This window comes from Castor canadensis, chromosome 9, assembly GCF_047511655.1.
Source record: "Castor canadensis chromosome 9, mCasCan1.hap1v2, whole genome shotgun sequence".
Taxonomy (NCBI): Eukaryota; Metazoa; Chordata; class Mammalia; order Rodentia; family Castoridae; genus Castor; species Castor canadensis.
The window spans coordinates 4,027,686-4,048,976 of NC_133394.1; the positions used below are offsets into that span (position 1 = coordinate 4,027,686).

The following is a 21,291-nucleotide window of genomic DNA, read 5'->3' on the forward strand; positions in this document are numbered from 1 at the left end:
GAGGAGTTTCAGATGACCTCCTATTTTAACGGATTTTTTTCATCACACCAGTTTGCTTTTGAAATGAAGTAAAGTCAGCATATTTAACTGAAGCTTCAATGGCTCTCTATATCCTATGGTTATTTTAAACTCCAAACACTGAGTGGTGCTCCAGACTTCCAATTGTTATTGAACTGTATCTTATCAAATAAAACAATGAAATCCATTAAAATGTAGTTAAGAAACAAACACGTTTTGAAAGCCTGTCTCTAATGGTCTTGAAAAAGAACAGGAAATTAACTTGAAGAAATTATTTTGATCTGATTTTTTAAATCTGGTTATTTGATATGAGAATCGTGTTAGTAACCAATTGTCTAAAACAGTGGAAGAGCATGAATGTGCTCAGGAACAACAAGAACACTAATAATATACTGCATATTTCAAAAACATAGAGAAAGAATTTCACCACACAGAAATCATAACGATTTGAGGAGACAAATTTAAACACTAAACATTACAGAATATACACATACATATATTGAAACTTCAAATGGTACTCCATACACATTACAGTTTTTATGTTTGTAGGTATCAGCTAAAAATAAGTTCAAATTAGAAAAGAAAAGTGAAGGAATATCTATTAAAAAGTTATAAGCTGCATATGAACCAAGAATTTAATATACTGAAGGCTAAAGCAAATTATAGTGAGTGCAGGGCAGACAAACAAAACAAACAAAAACCACACTCAAGGAAACAAATAAAAACAAAGTGAATATTGATTGCATATCAGACATATGCCATGCCTCTCCCAATAACTTCCTTGCAACCTTGGATGTGTTCCATAGTCTCCCCAAAGCATGGTGTCAATGGGTGTCACAGTGCCTAGCATCATTCTGCAGAAGGTGCCTCTGCATAGTGGTCCACCACCAGCTTATGGTCTATGTTGCTCTTTATTTCACCATACAAGTTTGCTACCATTCCTAGAATAGAATGCTTTCAGGTATAAAAATCAAGAATTTTATACTTAACTTTCTTAAAGCTATCACACCTCAGGATAGTGAATCAGGAAGGTATTGCACGACTACAAGTTAGCGATCAAAGCACATTATAACTTTTAAAACAGACAATAAAAAGGAATAAAAAATTGTCCTTTTTGCTTTCAATTCTCATTTTAATATTAAAGTCTTAATATTAAGTGAATAAATACTATGCTTTCTTATATATCTGTATTCCATACTATTTTAGTGAAAATTTTTAAATGTTTCTTTACTATCTCTCAGAATGGATTTTATAAAATAATAAATGAAATAAAACAGCAATTGAAAAAAAAATCCTTCGTCTACCTGCTATACCACATAGAATTTAGCTGTGTATACTGCCATCTACAATTCACTGAAATATGACAGCTCAGAAAAAAGAAAGAAGTTCACAAATCCTCCTGAACACAGTAAGGATGCTGCAGAGACAGGGTGAGCAGTAATTTAAAAGGATGGCAGCACTGTATTATTAAACAGATGCTCTTAAAATGCCACCTTTAGCTTTCCTTTGTCTATTTTATTCAAAATGATTAGACTTTTAAAAACTCTGATGCTTATTACATTTTGGCTTTTACATGCAAACAAATTTCTTCATATACATGTATTTATTCATTTATATGTATTTATATGTATTTCTTCAATTCTTTCATATATATATATTTATATATACAGAGAGACACAAAGAGAGAGAGTATACACACACATACACACACATATATGTATATATATATATATATGTTCCAATATAAAAGCAAAGAAATAGAGTTCTTTTCGCGTACAACCTAAGAAGTGAATCCAACCTCATGTAGGCTCCCATTTTATGTATAGAACATATGAGAAAGCCACTAAACTCATACTACTACCTTCACTGGAGAAGGAGCAGGACATTTTCTTTTTTGTAGAGAAGCACTTGCTTTAAATTTATGGTGAATTTTTCCATCTCAGCATAACTTAATCTTGATGTGACATTGTAATGATGATTTGGGTTTGATCTGCAGAACCACAAAAAAACAGCATGATGAATGCCCTTTTTAAATAAACAAATCCTGTGTTCTAGGTTAAATATCTACTCATTCTTCACATTTCTGAGACAAACAATCTGGTATATTTTAATTCTTGAAAAAATACACTTAATCAGATGAAGACCAATGAACTAATACATAAACCAAAAAACTTTTAGAAAAATTCCAATGTGAATGTCTATAAGAAATAAATAAACACTAAAGGCTCAGTGACTTAGTTGTCGAATCAATAGGAAACTTGTCAAGACCATGCATGTATGTTAGAAATAACATTTCAGAACTCCAAAAATAATGTTTTCCACTTGGAACCTCCAAACCAGCTTATTGTAAACATTTCTTTAACTGATATAAAACTCTTCCTAGATTTTCTAGGATCTTAATACCAAAAACTAGGATTTTAAAAAAGTTCTCTTCGTGAGAATTAAAAGATTAACAACCTTCCCACAGCATGGTCAAAAGGTACTTGCATTTTAAAAGAGACTGTCCAAAATTGTCACACATCTTCAGTTTTCCTTCTGGAATCCCCATCAGTCACCACCAACAACAGATCCATCTGCAAAAGGCCACCTCGAAGCAGCTCTCCAGTGAGGGTACTCTGCATTTATTGTCCTGCATCATGGGAAAAGCTTCCCACTTCTGCTATCCTTCATATATTTCTTGGTTTTTATTAGTATTGTTCTTGCCTTCATAATGGCCCTGAAAGGCACAAGAGTAAGCCCTATTTTAAGAAAGGTATCAGGACTGACCTAAATATTCAATACTGTCTACATTTAATCATCCCATGGTTTCCTATTTTTAATTAATGCTCAAACCCATCTGGAATTCATTTTTGTCTATTGGGTGAAATAACACACTAAGTCTATTTACAATGGATATTCAAGTTTTCCATGAAAGCCAAGTAAACTTCTACATGCTACATTCTCTGACTTTGTGTGATTTATTCTGTTTCAGAGCTCTGTTTATATGTCAAAAACACAGTTCAAGTACAATGCTTCTTTTTCTAAGGGGTCTGTATGTCTGTATGTGATTTCTATTTCCACTGAAAAGCTTTCATTCTTGCTAACTACCTCAGACTGTCTCAGCCCAAGAAAAATCTCACAAGGTTACTCTTAATCCTACATGTCTAGAATCATCATTAGCTGAATTGAAGAGGTAAGTATTGCCTAACTTCATAACATCTAAACTACAAACAATATGGGTCTGTTGATTACAGATTAAATATGCTTGGTTTATCCATCATCCCAAAAGGAAAAAAAATTAAATATAATAACTTGATCAATAGCCATTTTTTGAACTGAATCATTTCCATTTCAGAAGGGTGAAGAAGAGAGAAGCAAGAAGCTAAACCATGCCCTTACTGACTTGCAATTCCAGACATTGCTTTGAAGCTACCAAGACAATCAACCTTTCTTTTTAACACAGCACTACAATGTTTCCAAATTATGAGACCTCCTGACTCCACCCCAGGACTCTTATCTCGAGCCCTTTTTTAAAAGTTGTTTTTCAGGTACTATCTCACTTTATGTCCTGGTTGGGCTGGACCCCCATCCTCCTATTTACACCTCCCATGTACTTGGGATACAGGTGCACACTACCATTCCAGCTTTCTTGTTTTTATTGGTTGAGATGGGGTCTTGCAAATTTCCTGCCATAGGCTGGTCTCCTACCTCCTACCTGATCTCTACCTCCTGAGGAACTAAGATGACAGACATGAACCACCATGCCCAGCCAAGGGACTCATCCTTATCATGACCTTATAAAAAATGTTAAAAGTCAGAATACTGGCCACTATGCCTAGTTTATTCAAATTTAAACATCTAACATAGTGTATATGCATAAAAAATTAGATAAAAAGGAAAGTCTTAAGATGATGTACCACCTTGCTTAGTTGTAGTTTGGAGAGATATACTTTATTAGTTGTAAGTGACAGATCAAGGGTTAACATTTCTTAACAATGTATGGTGGATTTTCCAGTTTAAGTAAAATTTTATTACAATGACCAACTTAAAAAGATCTTCCCAAAATACAAAGTGTTAAAAATACATCTTGTGGAATTGAATTTAATATTCTAGAAATACCTTCTAATACTATCAACAGTAGAAAGTTAAAAAGTCAGGTGTTCTGTGAGTCAGTAAATCTTTATTAAGTACTAAGCATTAAACAGTCTGATTGATAGATTTCAAACTCCATAACAAACTACCATTCAAATGGATACGCTTGAATCCTAAGGTTTAAACAACACTTCTGTCTCTTGTAATCTTGCAGTAATGCTTCTTGTGAAATTAGATACTTGGTTATGTGTTGAAAATTAAAGTTTTCAGAAGATCAACAGTTTAGCATTAAAGTAACTTCAGCCAACTTTCTCAAATGCACTAATGAATAAACAGTAATATAGGCTCCATCAGAATTGTAAGACTGAAAATGGGCCTTTCGCCCAGCACATACCAAAAGTGTCATTCAGCTGTGACTGATAATTGAGGATCTTACCTGTCTTGCCTGACCTTAGACTTGTTCAATCAACAGTTGGGGGCGGGGGTGGAAGTTACCAATAAAAAGCAAAATTGGGGCTGCTGACTTCTTAAATTTAAGGAATTGGGTCAAAGTCAGGATCTTGGCCCCAAATAAAAATATATATTCACTCTGTTTATATTCTTTGTAGAAAAGCTTGGTGCTAGTCATTCTTCATGGTGCGAGTCTCTCTAAAACGTTTCTCATGATTTCTTTCCACCAATGTGTATCACTGTTGCCTCTAAAACCATAACAAAAATTGTTCTCTAGAAAAATTTGCTCAATTCATCTTATTCAAGTCTTTCTTTTTACTTCACATGTATTTATTATTCAGAGCTGATAGGCATTTAAATATTTTTCATGTTATTAAAGTGACTCAAGCCTTTGTATGTATGTGCATCCTTTATCAAGGTGATGATGTAAAATATCCATTATTTGCATTGTTTTTTCCATTCTCTCAGGATTTCTACGGTGGGGTCCTGTCACATCAGCACCAATGCACGATTTTGAGGCTTCAATGAAAGACTGCTAAAGAATGACATTAACAGCAATACCACAGAGAAAATGGTAAGGCAGAGCTTGCTGAAGAGAGAGCCTTACAGTCAGTCGGCCTTTAAGCTCAGAGTCAAGGTTCTAATGAACTCATTCTATTTTTAAGTAACTAATTTTTTTGCTAATTTGGTTTTAATTTTGAAAATTTAGGACTAATAAGCATGAGAAGAGGCGTGTCAAGACATTTTAAATTAAGGAATTAGAAAAATAAATGTCTCTAAAATTAAAGCATTCTTGTACTTTAATCTTAAAATTTGACAAACATCAAAATAATAAAGTAGTATTTTGAAATAAAAGATCTCCCTATTGAAATGATATTTTTAATTAACCTATTTATCTGTAAGAAAGCAAGAAAAGTGTTAAAATAAAACAACATGATTACAGAAAAAGCCCATAATTGATTTTTATGGTTTAAGGCTTATATTTAAGTAGTTTAGTATTCACTTATTGTTTGCATCTAGTCTTCAAAACCATGTTTCTTATAAAATAAGAATAATGTAAAATTGGTTTTATACCTGCTTAGTGAACAGTTTGTATTGATAAAAAAATAAAGCCTCCAAGAAAATTAATGTCAACTACTCTCAATAAACAATATTTAAGGACTCCCCCACTGAAAGCATCTTGATATACTGGCAGCTAGCATTTACTGAGACTCTTCTTGTGGTTCAAGGATTTTATAATATATTAATTGAGATCAAGCCTCAGAATGAGTCAACAAGTCCATATAGCTTTATGTTAACAGCTTTTAGAATGTATTACATACTTTAACCAGGATTCCAAGAGGTTATGTAATTGGCCAAGTCCAAATTTGTAGAAGCAAAGAATTGAGCCCAATTTGGTTTTATTCTCAGGATTATATCATAATTTACCATATCATCTCCTGCCACTGGTCAGTGTTGTCAGAAATGAGAAGGAAAGATGTATAACTTTCCTATAAGGACCACATTACATGTATTCTGAATTATATTTTTTCTTGTCAGTTCTTACTAACAAAACACAGTCATTCAAATTTTAATGTGCTGTCATAGTCATCTTACTATGATTATCTTTTATCCAATTTTAAAATTATTTTACAGTGTTTCTTTTCACTTTTTTTCCCTGGAACAAATAATTTTTGAAATTTTCAAATAAATTTAATTGCTTAATTCCCCAAATTTCTAAGTAAAACTTTTTTTTTCAAAATAACATTGAAGAAATTAATATAAAATGATACTTGAGTTTCACTTAACAAAATACATTTTCTCTCTTAAAGACCAACTCAGAACTATATGATAAACATGGTATCTGTGTTCTTTAAATAGGTTACACTCCTTCTTTTCCCTTGCTTGTATCCTCCGATGAACTAAGAGAACAAGGCAGTATGGATCAAAGTGGTAATTTTCAGGAGTGGATGAAGCAGAGGTGTTATTCTTTTGGACATGTTTGCATTATCAGTTTCCATGTTCCTTCCTTAGAATCTAGGATTTCTATGTTAGGCACATCAGCACAAGAAGAGATGGCTGCTTATACTTTCAATCTTTTGTAAGAAAATATATTCAGGTTTTAGTTCCATGATAAAAACTTGAAAAAAACTAAAACCCTCAAACATCATCATGAATTCCTCCATAACTCGATTCTAGGATATACTAGGATGTACTGACCAATTTTGACTAGAATATAATCACCACTCCTGTCAGTCCAAAGTCTGAATGAACCACATGTCTAAATTACTCATATTTTTGTTTTGTCTCCTAAGTCCTTTCAGATAGACTTAAGAAATATCATGGGGCAGTAGAAATGAAACTATCAAAATATCAAAAGATCTGCATTTGAATTCCATATGACTCTTATGACTAACTTAAAGGCTAAACACCCTTCGTGGTCTCCTCTATAATGTTGAATTAATACCTAATAGAGATGGCAAAGATCAAGCATTATACCATAAAACATTTCTCGGCACAGAATAGTTGTTGAAAACTATTAGTTACCTTCACCTAAAAACATAAGAAATTGAAATAAAATAAAGCACTTTAGGGTGTGGTATTGCAGGCTTATTTCAAGAAGATACCATGAAAATCAAGTTTCTTATACAAAGAATTATACTAACCAGAGAATTACACTAACCTGGGAGTTATACTGTTTTTACTGAAGTATCTATTTTATTGTTTGTTCTGATGTACTACTGTATTTCCAACAGAGTTCTAATTACTAACGTGACTTGAAAGTTACATTTGATATTTTTTCTGGTAGTATCTGTCTCCAATAATGATTGCAAACTCTTCAGAATATAGCTGCATGACTTGTAACCCTAATCACAATTTGAGTAATCACATTCTGTATTTATAAAATCAAAGGACTTCCCCTAAGAAAACAATTTATAGTGGCCAGACAAATACTGGCACTGTGCTGGCTCTGCATCACTGTCAAATAGGAAGTCAAAGTACTGAGGGAGGAAGAAAAAAAAAAAACAGTTTCTGGATACTTCTCTATTACTCATATAAACTTAGTAGGACCTGCAATAGTTTTATATCAACCTCAATGTTTGGAGCTTCATTTTCTGCCTCTGGGCCCCATCAGTAAAGCTCACACATCTCCCTGTTAGCCAAGAGCTGGCTGTTTAAACATGAAGTCATGGAGTTCTTATTCACAATCCTAATCATACCATTGATTTCAGTAATCCTTCAGTCAGAGTAGTTATTAATGCTGTCAAAAGCAGAAACTGGGATTCAATGCTTTTCTTTTTGCTGTTTTCTTTTTTTGTACATAAAACTTGATAATTAAGTTTAAACCTAATAATGGGATTCCAGAGGCCAATGGTGACTAGCCGTGTCCCTGTGCTTGAGAATGCAACATAGCAAAGGCATTACTTCACTTAAAATTGTATGTCCCTCTGAAAATGTGCACGCAATCAAGCAACAAATGGTTAAGTAAAAATGCTAGACATACTTACAGGTAACTCTGTTTTTCCAACTCAAAGAAAGCATCATGTTAAACTTCATCTTCATCTATTTTTTTCTGTAATTTAAGAGAGCCCATAGGACCTATCTATCTACTAAGACACTGTAAAACCTAAAAAGAAGTCATGGAGCAATAAAGATTATCATCCCCAAGCAGATCTATTTGCATTCTGAACAATGGTGTGGAGCAGCATAAGTTTTTAAGACTATTTACTACCAAAAAGCACCATATAAAAAGAATCTGGCAAGAGTGAGTGCTCCATGTTCAATACTTCCCTGTACCCAGGGAAAATATATGCATATGTACATTTGGCATCAGTTTCAAAAGCCATCGCCTAATTTAAAAATATTCCTGGACCTCTTATTGATCAATTTCCCTACAGAGAGGAGAGCAGAGCAGCTGAACTGAGATGGTATTATTAGAAAATGGTATCACGAGCATTAGGATATATAATTCATGTTGCTTTCATTTGCTCAGACCATTGTAAAAGTCCATAAATCATTTTCTTGTTCATGTATTGCTTAAGTGCAATTTGTCATTTTGCATTAGAAGGTGGCTCCAGCTCATTCAGTGCTTTTAATTCACTCTTTAGAGTTTAACAAAATACTGGCCCTGTTTGATAACCATTGAAATGTGAAGGCACACCAAGATCAGTTAGGTTAAACAAAACAGAGAAGCGCATGTCTGCCCTGATATCAGGATAGTGGTACTTAATGGAATATCTAGTATTCTCAGTTCCAAGAACAAGGAGTGGCTTCTTCTCTGTTGGATTCAAAGCATTTTCACACACCAACTAGAGTTACCTGACTACTTACTATAGTAAACACTTCAAGTCTCTTCCAGAAATTTCAATTAATTCTCTCTTTGCCTCAGATGAACAACAACTAACACTGTACCTGTGGATTAGCTCCAAAGCCTCGCCTTCTTTCTTCCCAAGCTAGGTTAGGTTAGGACAAATAAACCTATTTGTGGTTCCCCACACACGATGCAACAATGCAGTCCAGGTCCTTGATTTTGGACTCTGAGCTGAGCTTTCTGGGAGCAGCACGTGCCACGAACCGAACCATGCATCTCTATCCTGGCCCAGTCTGGTGTTTGAAATATTCCCTACTAATAAATTAAATTTTTCTTCTTCCAATTCTTAAGGAAAAAAGCAACCACCTTTTCTTTCAAAGCTCTGGACACACTGCAGTAATAAGAGGATTTAGAAACAGATTGCTTTCGAGTCATGTTAAGTCACTGCAAACACTCATTTATCCAATGGCTGCTTAACACACTTGTTTCTCTCCTGCCCTTTCCGGCAAAAGGTAGGGAAGAAAGCAACCCTTACCTAGTTTCAAAGTTTGTAAAGAGCACTTCGGGGTTCCTTGGCGCCCCCTACTTCTGCTGCACTTACAGCCCAAGGAAATAGACCAATACGCATCACCACTCCCACGTACAAACCAAGACTTTTATGAAAACTGATTTTATAATCTCCCTCCAAACGACTGAAAACTTCTTTCCTTCTCAGTCCAGGGAACCAGTTTGTTCTGGATCTGGTAACCGGCGCTCCTGGGGCGCAGGAGCCGCGGGAGGGAGGGAGGACTCTGTGCTGGCTTCCTTCCCACTGCTCATCCAGCCAGGAGAAGCCTGAGATCACAGGACATATGCATGACACCCTGCACTCAAAGAGGTCGTGCACTTCGCCACCTCTGCTAAAATCATGACTTCACTAAATTCTGGGGTGAGCGTGAAGAAGAAAAAGGAAATCTGGGGGTGTGGGGGGGGAAGGGACGCATCTGCTTGATTGCCCCTACTAGAGAAAGCAAACCTGTCAGGTTTATCTGGCATTTTTAAAAGGCAAAATTAAAGTGCTGTTTGGGGTCGCGAATGACAGGGTGGGTGCATTTTAATGGCTCCGGGCTAAGGAGACATGGAAGGCTACAATGCCAATATCCAAACGATGACTCCAACAAAACGCTCTTGGGAATGTCCTTGGATGGAGTTACCGCGCGGAGGGCGGAGGTTCTGGCTCAAAAGACCCAATGTCACTCTCGGGTCCCGGGCCGACGCCGGGGAGGCGAAGTCAGAGCGACGAGACGTGGGGAGGAGCCGGGCCTGGCGCCCTGGCGCGGTCCCGGCCTCGGGAACCCGAGGACCTGAGGAGTCCCGCAGAGACCTGGCCCGCCACCCCTGCGGAACCGAACCAACCAACCCTGGCTCCTGAGCTCAAGCTCCTGCTTGCCCTGTGCAGTTTCGGCCGCTAGGGGACGCGAGTAACCCACGTTTGCCGAGAGAGCGCGTGTTCCCATTGAAACACATCTGCTACCAAAAAAAAAACAGCTCCAGCCTACAGTGGAGGTAGTGATTATTTACAGGGAAATCTGACCATCCCTCCACGTTCCCATCTCCACCTCTGGAAGTTCTCTGGCTTTCAGCAAACGCCCTCAGTCAGCTCCAACTTCCAGTACATTTTGGAGGCGGCCCTGGTCCCCAAACACACCCTGATCTGCAGTGTCATTCAGCCGCATGTCTGCCACACGTAAACACGCGCGCACACGCGCGCGCACACGCCAACGTTTGCACACGAACAAATGCACACATTAGAACATTACCGTATTTTTAACCGCGCTCCGGGATTCTGATGAGTCAGCTAGAAGGGCTGAAATGTTGCCTTTCAATTCTGCAGATCTCAAGAAAAGGGAAGGGGGAGGGGCGGAAGCCGCGCTGCAATACTTATTAATATTCAGATACACTATAATCTCCTTTTCATTGATCCACAGGTCCTTTTATACACTGCCGCTCCATTCTCAGCCGCAGACGTGATGCTAAGATCATTTTAACTGCGGCGGTTTGCGCTTGGCTTTGGCCAGTCTTCAATTTACTGCAGCTGGAAAGGGATTAGCCATTTTTGCTGGCATCCTATCCTTGTAACCGCTTAAAGGCAGAGCCCATCTCCCAGAAAGAGCCAAGTGGGGGTGGGGCTGGGAGGTATCGTGGAGCCCTCGGGACTCGTAGGAGCGGGCCGGGGTCCACGGTCAGGCGGTGGACACGCGCGCTCGACAGCTCCCCGCTGAAGGGAATAGCCACATACCTTGGGGGTGGACATGGCTCTCCTGTTCCCGCGGCTTCTGGCAGTGTTACTCTTGGGTCATTCATTACCAGAAAACCACTAAGCCTAAGGAGGAAACTGAGCAAGGGCTGCTTTCGTGATTGAACAACCTATCCTCGCGTGCAGCACATACGAATACACACACATAAATAATAAATAAATAAATATTATATATATAAATTTTTCCTTGGAAAATTGGCATTCAGTCCACTCTCCAGCCTGAAGAGTTCGCGCCGTGTTTGAACTTCTAGAGAGCTGGGTGAGGATGCGCCGCGTTGCCCCCGCGCCTTGGGAGCTGGCATTTGCAGCGGGTCAAGCGCCTTCTTTGGGGCTCAGGGGCGGCTCCGCCGAGACGCGCACTGGGCTGAGCGCCCGGCCAGGCAGGACAGATGCGGGCGCCGTGGATGTGCAAACGCATTCGCGGATACCCGCAGCGGTGCACACTCGGAGTCCGGGATATGCACCGCACTCACAGGCACGGATCAGTCACCGGCCCGCCGCGGTCCTCGTCCACAGAGCTGATCCTAAGCGGGTTAGGAATCCTTGGCCTGCTTTAGCATAGGGGCGGAGAAGGATCTCCAAAAAACAGAAAACAAAAAAAGCAGAAAATAGCCGAAGCTCCCAACTGCTGCCTGGCACTTGGCCAGCCGAGGCGCAGGGATATCCAATGCGCCTTGCAGCGCCAGTGGTGCTCGGCCCTGGCGCCCTAGGGCCGGGCGTTAGGTGGCGAGTTTATATGCAGAAGCTCAAATGAAACTCTGAAGTCTTTGACCAGTGTATTCACACCTGGAAGCGCGGTCCCCAAACGAGTTAATTTTTTTGGTGAGAATTTTGTGGCTATTCGTGTAAGGAGGGAATAGCACGTCTAATGCGTCCGCACGTCTATAGGAGCTGTCAACCCCCCATTCCTTCGCACGAATCCCTCCGCGTTTTAGGACCCACCTCCGCCCCATTCCCACAGCTTCAGCCCGGTCAGACCCTCTCGCTCGACACTTGCCATATTTTAGCCACTTTTTAAAAATGTCCTGACAATCTCAACTGGAGTCCCTTAATTAGTTAACGCCTGACAATTAGTGGCCCCTGTGTAACTTTTTCCCCTTCTCGGTGATTTCGTTCCATGATCAGTTGCAGGGAAAATACCTTAAAGGAAAAAGAATGTTAGCATCACTGGAAATCCCGCTCCTTGGAGAGGATACCGCAGTTGTTGCTATCATGTTTTCGCATTTGCTGATGCAAACAGGGGAACCTCGCTATTCCCTCCCCATTACCTGCGGCTGGGGACGGGGAACTTTCCGCGGCAGAGTCCCCAGCCAGCGCCTCGGGACCTACCGGGCTCTTCTCGCTCTCACACTCACACTCACCCGGGCAGCCTGGGCGCGGGTTCTGCCCCGCCCCGCCTGGTTGCCGCGTGACGCGCATGCTTGACAGCCGGTTTAGCCAATAAGCAGTTGCTCAGTGGGTGGTGCTGCTCGGCGATTGGTTGGCAGAATGAGGGCGCTGCGCAAAAACAGAGAAGCCGAGCGCTCGGAGCTCAGAAACTGCCAGCCGAGATCACAGGCTTTGGGGGCTGAAGCTGGAGGAAAGGACTGAAAGGAAAAAGAGACAGGTTAGAGGGAAAGAGGCTTGGGAAGGAAACAGCAGAAAACAAACTGCTCCTTCTACTTACAGAGGCAAGGAAAGGTGGAATTGAGTACAGAAGGAAACAAGACGATGAAAGCCAAAAGATGCAAATAGAGAGCAAGAGAGGAAAAAAATGCCCAGAAGAACGTCCATCCAGAGAAATGAAGAGAATGAAAGTTTTATGCTGCAGAGCCGTTCTGTGTTTTTCCGGCACAAATTTCTCCCTCTGTGTTTGAGCCCTCTCGTGTTTGCCAGCCGTTGACATTAAGAGGCATGTGCAGCGGTGCCAGCAGCGTCTCTTCTTCCTTCTCCTCTTCCTCTTCATCTTCCTCCTCCTCCTCCTCCTTTTCCTCCTCCTCATTCTCCTTCCACCAGCAAGAAGATAAACCGAGGACAGTCTTGAAATACCGAAATTTCCTTGGGATTTGCCAGGGCCGCGTTGCGCCAAGACTGTCGGAATAAAGGACACTGACTATTGTATTATCATTATTTTGTTAATTGATCAGTGGGAAGATTATTGTTGAGAAAGAAGACATCTGTCACCCACCCTGCGCTAAGATTGAAAAATGAGGCTGGGGGAAGCTCTAAAATGAAGCAAAAAGAATAATCTTTTTTAAAGACAGAAAGCCACAGTAGCCTCCACGTAGCACACTTTTATTTGCATTTTAAAAACATTTTTTTAGGTTTTTTCGTGGTGGGGGGGAAGGTGGTTGGGTGGCTGACTGGCTCCGGGAAGCTGCTTCCTTTCGATTTGGAGATGATTGTGCTATTATTCTTTGCCTTGTTCTGGATGGTGGAAGGAGTCTTTTCCCAGCTTCATTACACGGTACAGGAGGAGCAGGAACATGGCACTTTCGTGGGGAATATCGCTGAAGATCTGGGCTTGGACATTACAAAACTTTCTGCTCGCAGGTTCCAGACGGTGCCCAACTCACGGACCCCGTATTTGGACATCAACCTGGAGACTGGGGTGCTGTACGTGAACGAGAAGATCGACCGCGAGCAAATCTGCAAGCAAAGCCCCTCCTGCGTCCTGCACTTGGAGGTTTTCCTGGAGAACCCCTTGGAGCTGTTCCGAGTAGAGACTGAGGTTCTGGACATCAATGACAACCCTCCCTCTTTCCCGGAGCCGGACCTGACGGTGGAAATCTCTGAGAGCGCCACGCCGGGCACCCGTTTCCCCTTGGAAAGCGCATTCGACCCAGACGTGGGCACCAACTCCTTGCGCGACTATGCGATCACCCCGAACAGCTACTTTTCCCTGGACGTGCAGACCCAGGGGGATGGCAACCGATTCGCCGAGCTGGTGCTGGAGAAGCCACTGGACCGAGAGCAGCAAGCGGTGCACCGCTACGTGCTGACCGCGGTGGATGGGGGAGGAGGGGGAGGAGGAGGCGAAGGAGGGGCCGGCGGCGGGGGAGCGGGCCTGCCCCCCCAGCAGCAGCGCACCGGCACGGCCCTACTCACCATCCGAGTGCTAGACTCCAACGACAATGTGCCCGCCTTCGACCAACCCGTCTACACTGTGTCCCTACCAGAGAACTCGCCCCCGGGCACACTGGTCATCCAGCTCAATGCCACGGACCCAGACGAGGGACAGAACGGAGAGGTCGTGTACTCTTTCAGCAGCCACATCTCGCCTCGGGCTCGGGAGCTCTTCGGACTCTCGCCGCGCACCGGCCGGCTGGAGGTGAGCGGAGAGCTGGACTATGAAGAGAGCCCGGTGTACCAGGTGTACGTGCAAGCCAAGGACCTGGGCCCCAACGCCGTGCCCGCGCACTGCAAGGTGCTGGTGCGGGTGCTGGATGCGAACGACAACGCGCCCGAGATCAGCTTCAGCACCGTGAAGGAGGCGGTGAGCGAGGGCGCGGCGCCCGGCACGGTGGTGGCCCTGTTCAGCGTGACAGATCGCGACTCGGAGGAGAATGGGCAGGTGCAGTGCGAGCTGCTGGGGGACGTGCCATTCCGACTCAAGTCCTCCTTCAAGAATTACTACACCATCGTGACCGAGGCGCCCCTGGACCGAGAGGCTGGGGACTCCTACACCCTGACCGTGGTGGCGCGGGACCGGGGCGAGCCTGCGCTCTCCACCAGTAAGTCCATCCAGGTGCAGGTGTCAGATGTGAACGACAACGCGCCGCGCTTCAGCCAGCCTGTCTACGACGTGTATGTGACAGAAAACAACGTGCCAGGCGCCTACATCTACGCAGTGAGCGCCACCGACCGCGACGAGGGGGCCAATGCCCAGCTCGCCTACTCCATCCTGGAGTGCCAGATCCAGGGCATGAGCGTCTTCACGTACGTGTCCATTAACTCGGAGAACGGCTACTTGTATGCCCTGCGGTCCTTCGACTACGAGCAGCTGAAGGACTTCAGCTTCCAGGTGGAAGCACGGGACGCCGGCAGCCCTCAGGCGCTGACGGGCAACGCCACGGTCAACATCCTCATCGTGGATCAGAACGACAACGCCCCTGCCATTGTTGCGCCCCTACCTGGGCGCAACGGGACTCCGGCCCGCGAGGTGCTGCCGCGCTCGGCCGAGCCGGGCTACCTGCTGACGCGCGTGGCCGCGGTGGACGCGGACGACGGCGAGAACGCCCGGCTCACCTACAGCATCGTGCGGGGCAACGACCTGAACCTGTTCCGCATGGACTGGCGCACCGGGGAGCTCCGCACCGCGCGCCGGGTTCCAGCCAAGCGCGACCCCCAGCGGCCTTATGAGCTGGTGATCGAGGTGCGCGACCACGGGCAGCCGCCCCTGTCCTCCACCGCCACCCTGGTGGTTCAGCTGGTGGATGGCGCCGTGGAGCCCCAGGGCGGGGGCGGGGGCGGAGGCGGAGGGTCCGGGGAGCACCAGCGTCCCAGCCGCTCTGGCGGCGGGGAGACCTCTCTGGACCTCACCCTCATCCTCATCATCGCGCTGGGCTCAGTGTCCTTCATCTTCCTGCTGGCCATGATCGTGCTGGCGGTGCGTTGCCAAAAAGAGAAAAAGCTCAACATCTACACGTGTCTCGCCAGCGACTGCTGCCTCTGCTGCTGCTGCTGCGGGAGTGGGGCTTCCACCTGCTGTGGCCGCCAAGCCCGGGCGCGCAAGAAGAAACTCAGCAAGTCGGACATCATGCTGGTGCAGAGCTCCAATGTACCCAGCAACCCGGCCCAGGTGCCCGTGGAGGAGTCCGGGGGCTTTGGCTCCCACCACCACAACCAGAATTACTGCTACCAAGTCTGCCTGACCCCTGAGTCCGCTAAGACCGACCTGATGTTCCTTAAGCCTTGCAGCCCTTCCCGGAGTACGGACACTGAGCACAATCCCTGTGGGGCCATAGTCACTGGCTATACCGACCAGCAGCCCGACATCATCTCCAACGGAAGCATTTTGTCCAACGAGGTAAGGCTGAAGCGAAAGGACCACCATCTCTCATCTCCTCCATCAGAAAGCCTCCTCTAGCCCGGCCCTTGTATCTCTGGTGCACTGTGTACTTATTTTTAAGATCTTAGTCCATTTGTATTATTGTGGGGGGCGAGATGCGGGGGGCACCTTCTCTCACTTCTTGGCGTGTAACCTAACTTTCCTGGTGTTTCTAATTCTCTCTGCTCTCCACCATGTCCCATTGATTTCCATTCTGTCTCCCTTGGTGCCACCTTGGAGCTCTCTCCTTCCCTCTCCCATCTTTCCTTTGAGGTCCTATCTCTGTCAGTCCTTGCCCTTCTGGAAACCTGGGGTCATCAGGGGAAATGCGCGGAGGGAAAGGGAAATGTGGGGGAGGGGCACTCTAGAATTGGCCAAGGTCTATTTCTCTTTGCATCTGTCCCAAGCATTAATAAAGGTGCTTCTATTTTGCTTTGTTTATGGCTGCTTTCAGTCGCGTGTACAAGTAAGCTATAGATTTTAGATTGTTTAAACTTTATACAGTTGCGTAAACTGGAATGCATGTTTTAGTGTACAAGTTAGCAGTTCCTTATCCTCTGAACTCCGGTTGTAAAAAAAAAAAAAAAAGGCCTTCAGTTCTGCCCTGGACAGCAATTACAGACGCTCTTGAAGCCGACAGCCCACACAGTGTGAATTTGAATGAAGTCGCTTTGGCACAAACCCTGTAAGAGTAAACTAAAGCTTAAATGATTGTTGTCTTAAATATATCTTTTGGCTAATAATTACCTTCTTGCCACCGGGTTTTTTTTGTTTTGGTTTTTGGATAAATTACTCCTGTTAGCTTTCTTCGTCAAATAATTTGGCTTGTCAATTCCAATTTTTTTTCAAGAGGGAGAAGTGGAAAAGTTGGATGGAGGGGAGGGTGACAAACAGAGTTGATTTTTGTAAAACAAAGTTTGGACCGGAAAAGGGGTGTGGGTGGCGGAGGCGGAGAAGAATACAGAGGGCCTTTGGAGGGGAAAAGATGGGACAGGATTATGATTTCCTTGCCAGCCTCTTCTTTTACGTGAGTCTTAGATATTACTCATTGGCTTTCATGAATATTTGTACAGCTCATTTGTATCGTAACCACGTTTTGAAAATAAACGACAAGATAATTCTATAAAATATCCAAACTTTTTTTTATTGAGCGTGCTGTTTTTCTTGTGTCTACAAGTAATGCACTTAAAACACTTTTGAGGCCACTGACAGAAAGACTGAGGAGTGTAACTAGGTTATACTAATTCTGTTACAATTGATAGTTTATGAGCCCTAGCATGGGGGTCGTTTTCATTCTGTCTTTATAAAAGCACATTTATGTTGGGCAATATTTTTAAACCTTTACAGCTGACTGAAAGAAATGTGTTTCTCCTCTATTCTTACCCAGCAATCACTAGGGTGAAGTCATAGATAAGCCTGGAGATTTGTTAAAATATACACAATTACTTAAAATAGATATAGTTCCTTACCTCAGAAATAGATAACTTTAGCATTCAAAGGCTCTTGATATATTTTTTTTCCTAGACTAAACATCAGCGAGCAGAGCTCAGCTATCTAGTTGACAGACCTCGCCGAGTTAACAGGTATGGCCCCTCTAATTCCCTAGCTCTGGATGTGGACAATTTACTACCTAGTAAAAGTAGGAAGTAGGTAGATTATTTGACATTAAAACATGAATGAATATAATGTTTTAAATTAGGGAAGACATAAATGCTAATTATAAAGTGCTCCTGAAGGATACATTTTTTAAAGGGTATATTTCATTTACATACAAATTGCAAATATTTTTGTCAGTTTACACACCTTCATGGCTTCTGATAGTTTTTGTAGTTGTTCTGTTATATTTTTAGATATGTTTTACAAAGAAGATATAAATATATACATGGCTCCAGCCATGGAATAATACCTAAGCTTTGCATGTCTTAAACGCTCAAATTGGGTTTCAAGGATCAGTTTTGCAAGAGTTAGGCTTCTATAAAAACTAGCTTCGTGCAGAAATGAAGCCAGCTAAGAGGCCTAGAATCTGCAGCACACATGTGTGACCATGTGGTGGCAGAAGATATTTTCCGTGTTTCTTCACCTATTTATTCTAATATCTGTCTTTTTGTACTTCTAGTTCTGCATTCCAGGAAGCAGACATAGTGAGCTCTAAGGACAGTGGCCATGGAGACAGTGAGCAAGGAGACAGTGATCATGATGCCACCAACCGCGGCCAGTCAGCAGGTAAGTGTGACCAAAGAGCAAAACAGATAAAGTAAATCTAGAAAGGATGATGTCCTATGTAGTTTTCTATTTGTTGAGTGGTGGCAACTACACGAGTGGCAAAACAGTGTCAGCCTAAGTTGGTCATTGTATGCTCAAAGAGGACTGTATGAACATGACTTTCCTTTGTGGAATTGAGGTCAGAAATTCATTGTGGATGTGTTAGAACATGGGATGCTCTTTAATGGAATTCAGTTGCACACAGACATCCAGAGAGATCTCACCTGGTCCAATCCCCTGTCTTTAATTAATTAGGGTATTATTATACTTATTTGTGGATGAGGTAACTGAGATGAAGGACATTGATTGACCTGCACAAGGTCACAGGAGGAGTGATGGATGACTGGGGACTAGAAACTAACTTCACACTTTTCTGATCAATGTGTTTTTCACAACTGTTAAGTGAGAGAAGGTATGAGGATTAAAAGTCATAAACAGCTTAAATGCTAGGTTTTCAGTCCTGAGTCTTTGGGCTTCAATACAGTAGTAAACATGTCTTCTGTATATTTTCTGAAGTATCTTCCTATTTTCCACAGGCTTTTTGACCTGTTGAAAGTTGAGCTCTGAGCGTATTTGTATGTGGGCTTACTACTAGTACTCACTAGCTAGTAATGTAATTTGATACAGAATTTTTGCTCTATTTTACATTAATTTTAATTTTGTTTTGATAAGTTCAAACTTTAAGTTGCATAAGCTCTAAGTCTAATTACTGATGCTAAAAGGAAATTTACAAAAAATAAAAAATATGTACCTTAAAATGAAAATAATTTCTTAAACTTCTGGGGTTTTTTCCTCTATATACTTCTTTTGGATTTCACCTATGAAGGGAGCTTGTCGAGTTTTAACTTTTCCTTCTGAGTTGTGTTTATTTGACACATAAGGAAGGCTGGTCAGCTTTTGTAACTTCTAAAACAATCTCCACCATTGGACTACCTCTGGGTTCTACCCAGCTCGCTTGAGATTTGACCTTTATTCCTGTTAGCATCACCATGAAATGATGGGCTCTGCATTTTGAGGGATCATCAGTCCTCGAGAGCATTCATTCCTCACCAGGCTTGGTGGACCTCCCAGTGGGGCTGTGTCTGTGTCACCAGGCACTGTTCACTCTGGCAGCAGGGGCTGCCACAAGCCTCTCAGTTGGCCAATGTGTGCTGTGCTGTGGCTGCCTTAGCCTTGGGAAACCCAGGCAGGAGGAAGGGAGAAAAGGCTGCTCAAGGGTCTCTTTATATTACTGCAACTTATTAATATGCAGACCTAATGAGACTTGAGAACTGCCAAGAATCCCCGGAGGTCCCTGCCCCTTGCGGGCCTTCACGCTAAGTGAACAGAGCATCTATTTAGTGTCTGGGAACCCGACAACAGACCAGATCTTGCCAGCAGTTTATATGGAGTACAAAGTCCCTTTCATTTTTGCCTATATATAGTATATGATTTATTGTTTTAGCTTTTAAAAACTGTACATTTAGAATTGTTCGTTTGTATTCTTTTTTGTTGTTGTTGTTTCTAATTTAACCGTCAGCCCTTTAGAAGTTTTAAATCAAAATGTTTGAGATAAAAAAGACTATCTGCTACATGTTTCTTTGGATGCATTTTGTTCCCTTCCCACCACCACCCCCACTTGGTTTTTCTTTTTTTCTTTTCTGTAGCACTTCAGTCTCAATGAACATTTCAATTAGTTTAGTCCCTTAGACATAATGGGCCATAATAATCTAACCAAAGAAAGGAAGGGAATAAACATTTGCAAAAAGCACTGTTTGGAAGATGGATGGGAATGAATTCTTATCAATGTGTCTTCCCAGTAGCTATTTTATTTCACAGACACTCAATGTTGCCATTTTGGTAATGTTTCTTTCAGAGTATTTGAGATGTCAAAGCATTTAAAGGAATATTAAAATACTGAAATATGTTCCACAAAACATTTTCTAAAAGCAAGGCAGCTTTTATTTTTCTTCATCAAAATGCTAAATTTGTCTCCTATCTCAAAGTCCCCTTAAACATGAAAAAGTATTGTATAAATACCAATCCACTTATGAATTTCAATAGTTAAAGGACAACCACAACAATGTGCACGACAACACTGTTTCAGCATTGTAATGAAGAACTTAAAATAAGAAGCAATTGCCCCTCTTTGTGTCGAGTTGTGATCGGGTTCAATATGCTTAATTTTATTGCAAGAATGATTTTAAGTATTTTCTTTTTTAGTCATAAGTGCTAAATGTAGAGAATTAAAGTGCATTTACTTAGGGCCTTTTGTCCAGTTCACACTGAAGCTGTGCATTATAACCCTCACAGCAAGCAGCTAGAATGCTCCCAAAGTTAAGTTTGCTTTAAATAAATGTTCCATTTCTTTGTAAAGACAGGTTTCAATGATTCTCCAAATTTGTAAAATTAGGTACTACTATTCATAACTATCCATTTCTTATACTAATAAGCAAATCTCACTTTACTGCATTTTATGAAGGAAGTTAAATTATCAAGGAAATAATACTGGAAAGAAAAAAATTTCTGAATTCTCTCCTTCAGTTTATAACTCTCTCCAAACTATAATACAATGTGCCACCTGTTCAAACTTTCTGACTTTTCCTTTATTTTCTCACTTTCATGTTATCTTTATTTTATACCTATTTAGATATGCGTTCTACTTATTCTTTCATGAATAGCTTTCTTTTTTCGTTTCCTTCTTTTTCCTCCTCTTGCTTTTCCCTAAGTCACTTGCAGTCACCAATCTTGCTCCCAGAAGGGCTCTAACCATGCAGGCAGCTGCTCACAGAATCACTAAGATTTTCGGTTGTCACTGCACCTGGATCCATGTGTGAAATCCTTAGGCTTGACCGCAGCACTGTGGCACTTTTCTCTGTGCGGCCTTGCAAGGTG

General features: G+C 42.3%; 1 protein-coding gene and 1 long non-coding RNA gene across 6 annotated transcripts in view; one reads left to right on the plus strand and one right to left on the minus strand.

Moving 5' to 3' along the window:
- The window catches only part of LOC141410829 (uncharacterized), a 72,186-nt gene extending 59,686 nt beyond the window's left edge, over positions 1-12,500 (minus strand). For 2 of the 3 annotated variants that reach the window (XR_012435577.1, XR_012435576.1), the window contains exons 1-3: positions 12,395-12,500; positions 2,506-2,734; positions 1,880-2,008 (exon numbers count right to left, since the gene is read on the minus strand). This is a non-coding gene — a long non-coding RNA (uncharacterized lncRNA). Of the gene's footprint in view, positions 1-1,879; positions 2,009-2,505; positions 2,735-10,629; positions 11,202-12,394 lie in introns of those variants that run through there. The other variant, XR_012435578.1, reaches the window with a different exon arrangement.
- A 146-nt stretch (positions 12,501-12,646) lies between these two features.
- Pcdh10 (protocadherin 10) overlaps positions 12,647-21,291 on the plus strand; it is a 54,839-nt gene continuing 46,194 nt past the window's right edge. For 2 of the 3 annotated variants that reach the window (XM_074041170.1, XM_074041169.1), the window contains exons 1-3: positions 12,647-16,134; positions 17,680-17,738; positions 18,272-18,378. In XM_074041170.1, coding sequence (XP_073897271.1) covers positions 13,504-16,134; positions 17,680-17,738; positions 18,272-18,378 — 2,797 coding nt within the window. In that variant the 5' untranslated portion in view covers positions 12,647-13,503. The remainder of the gene's footprint in view (positions 16,135-17,679; positions 17,739-18,271; positions 18,379-21,291) is intronic. The other variant, XM_020151856.2, reaches the window with a different exon arrangement.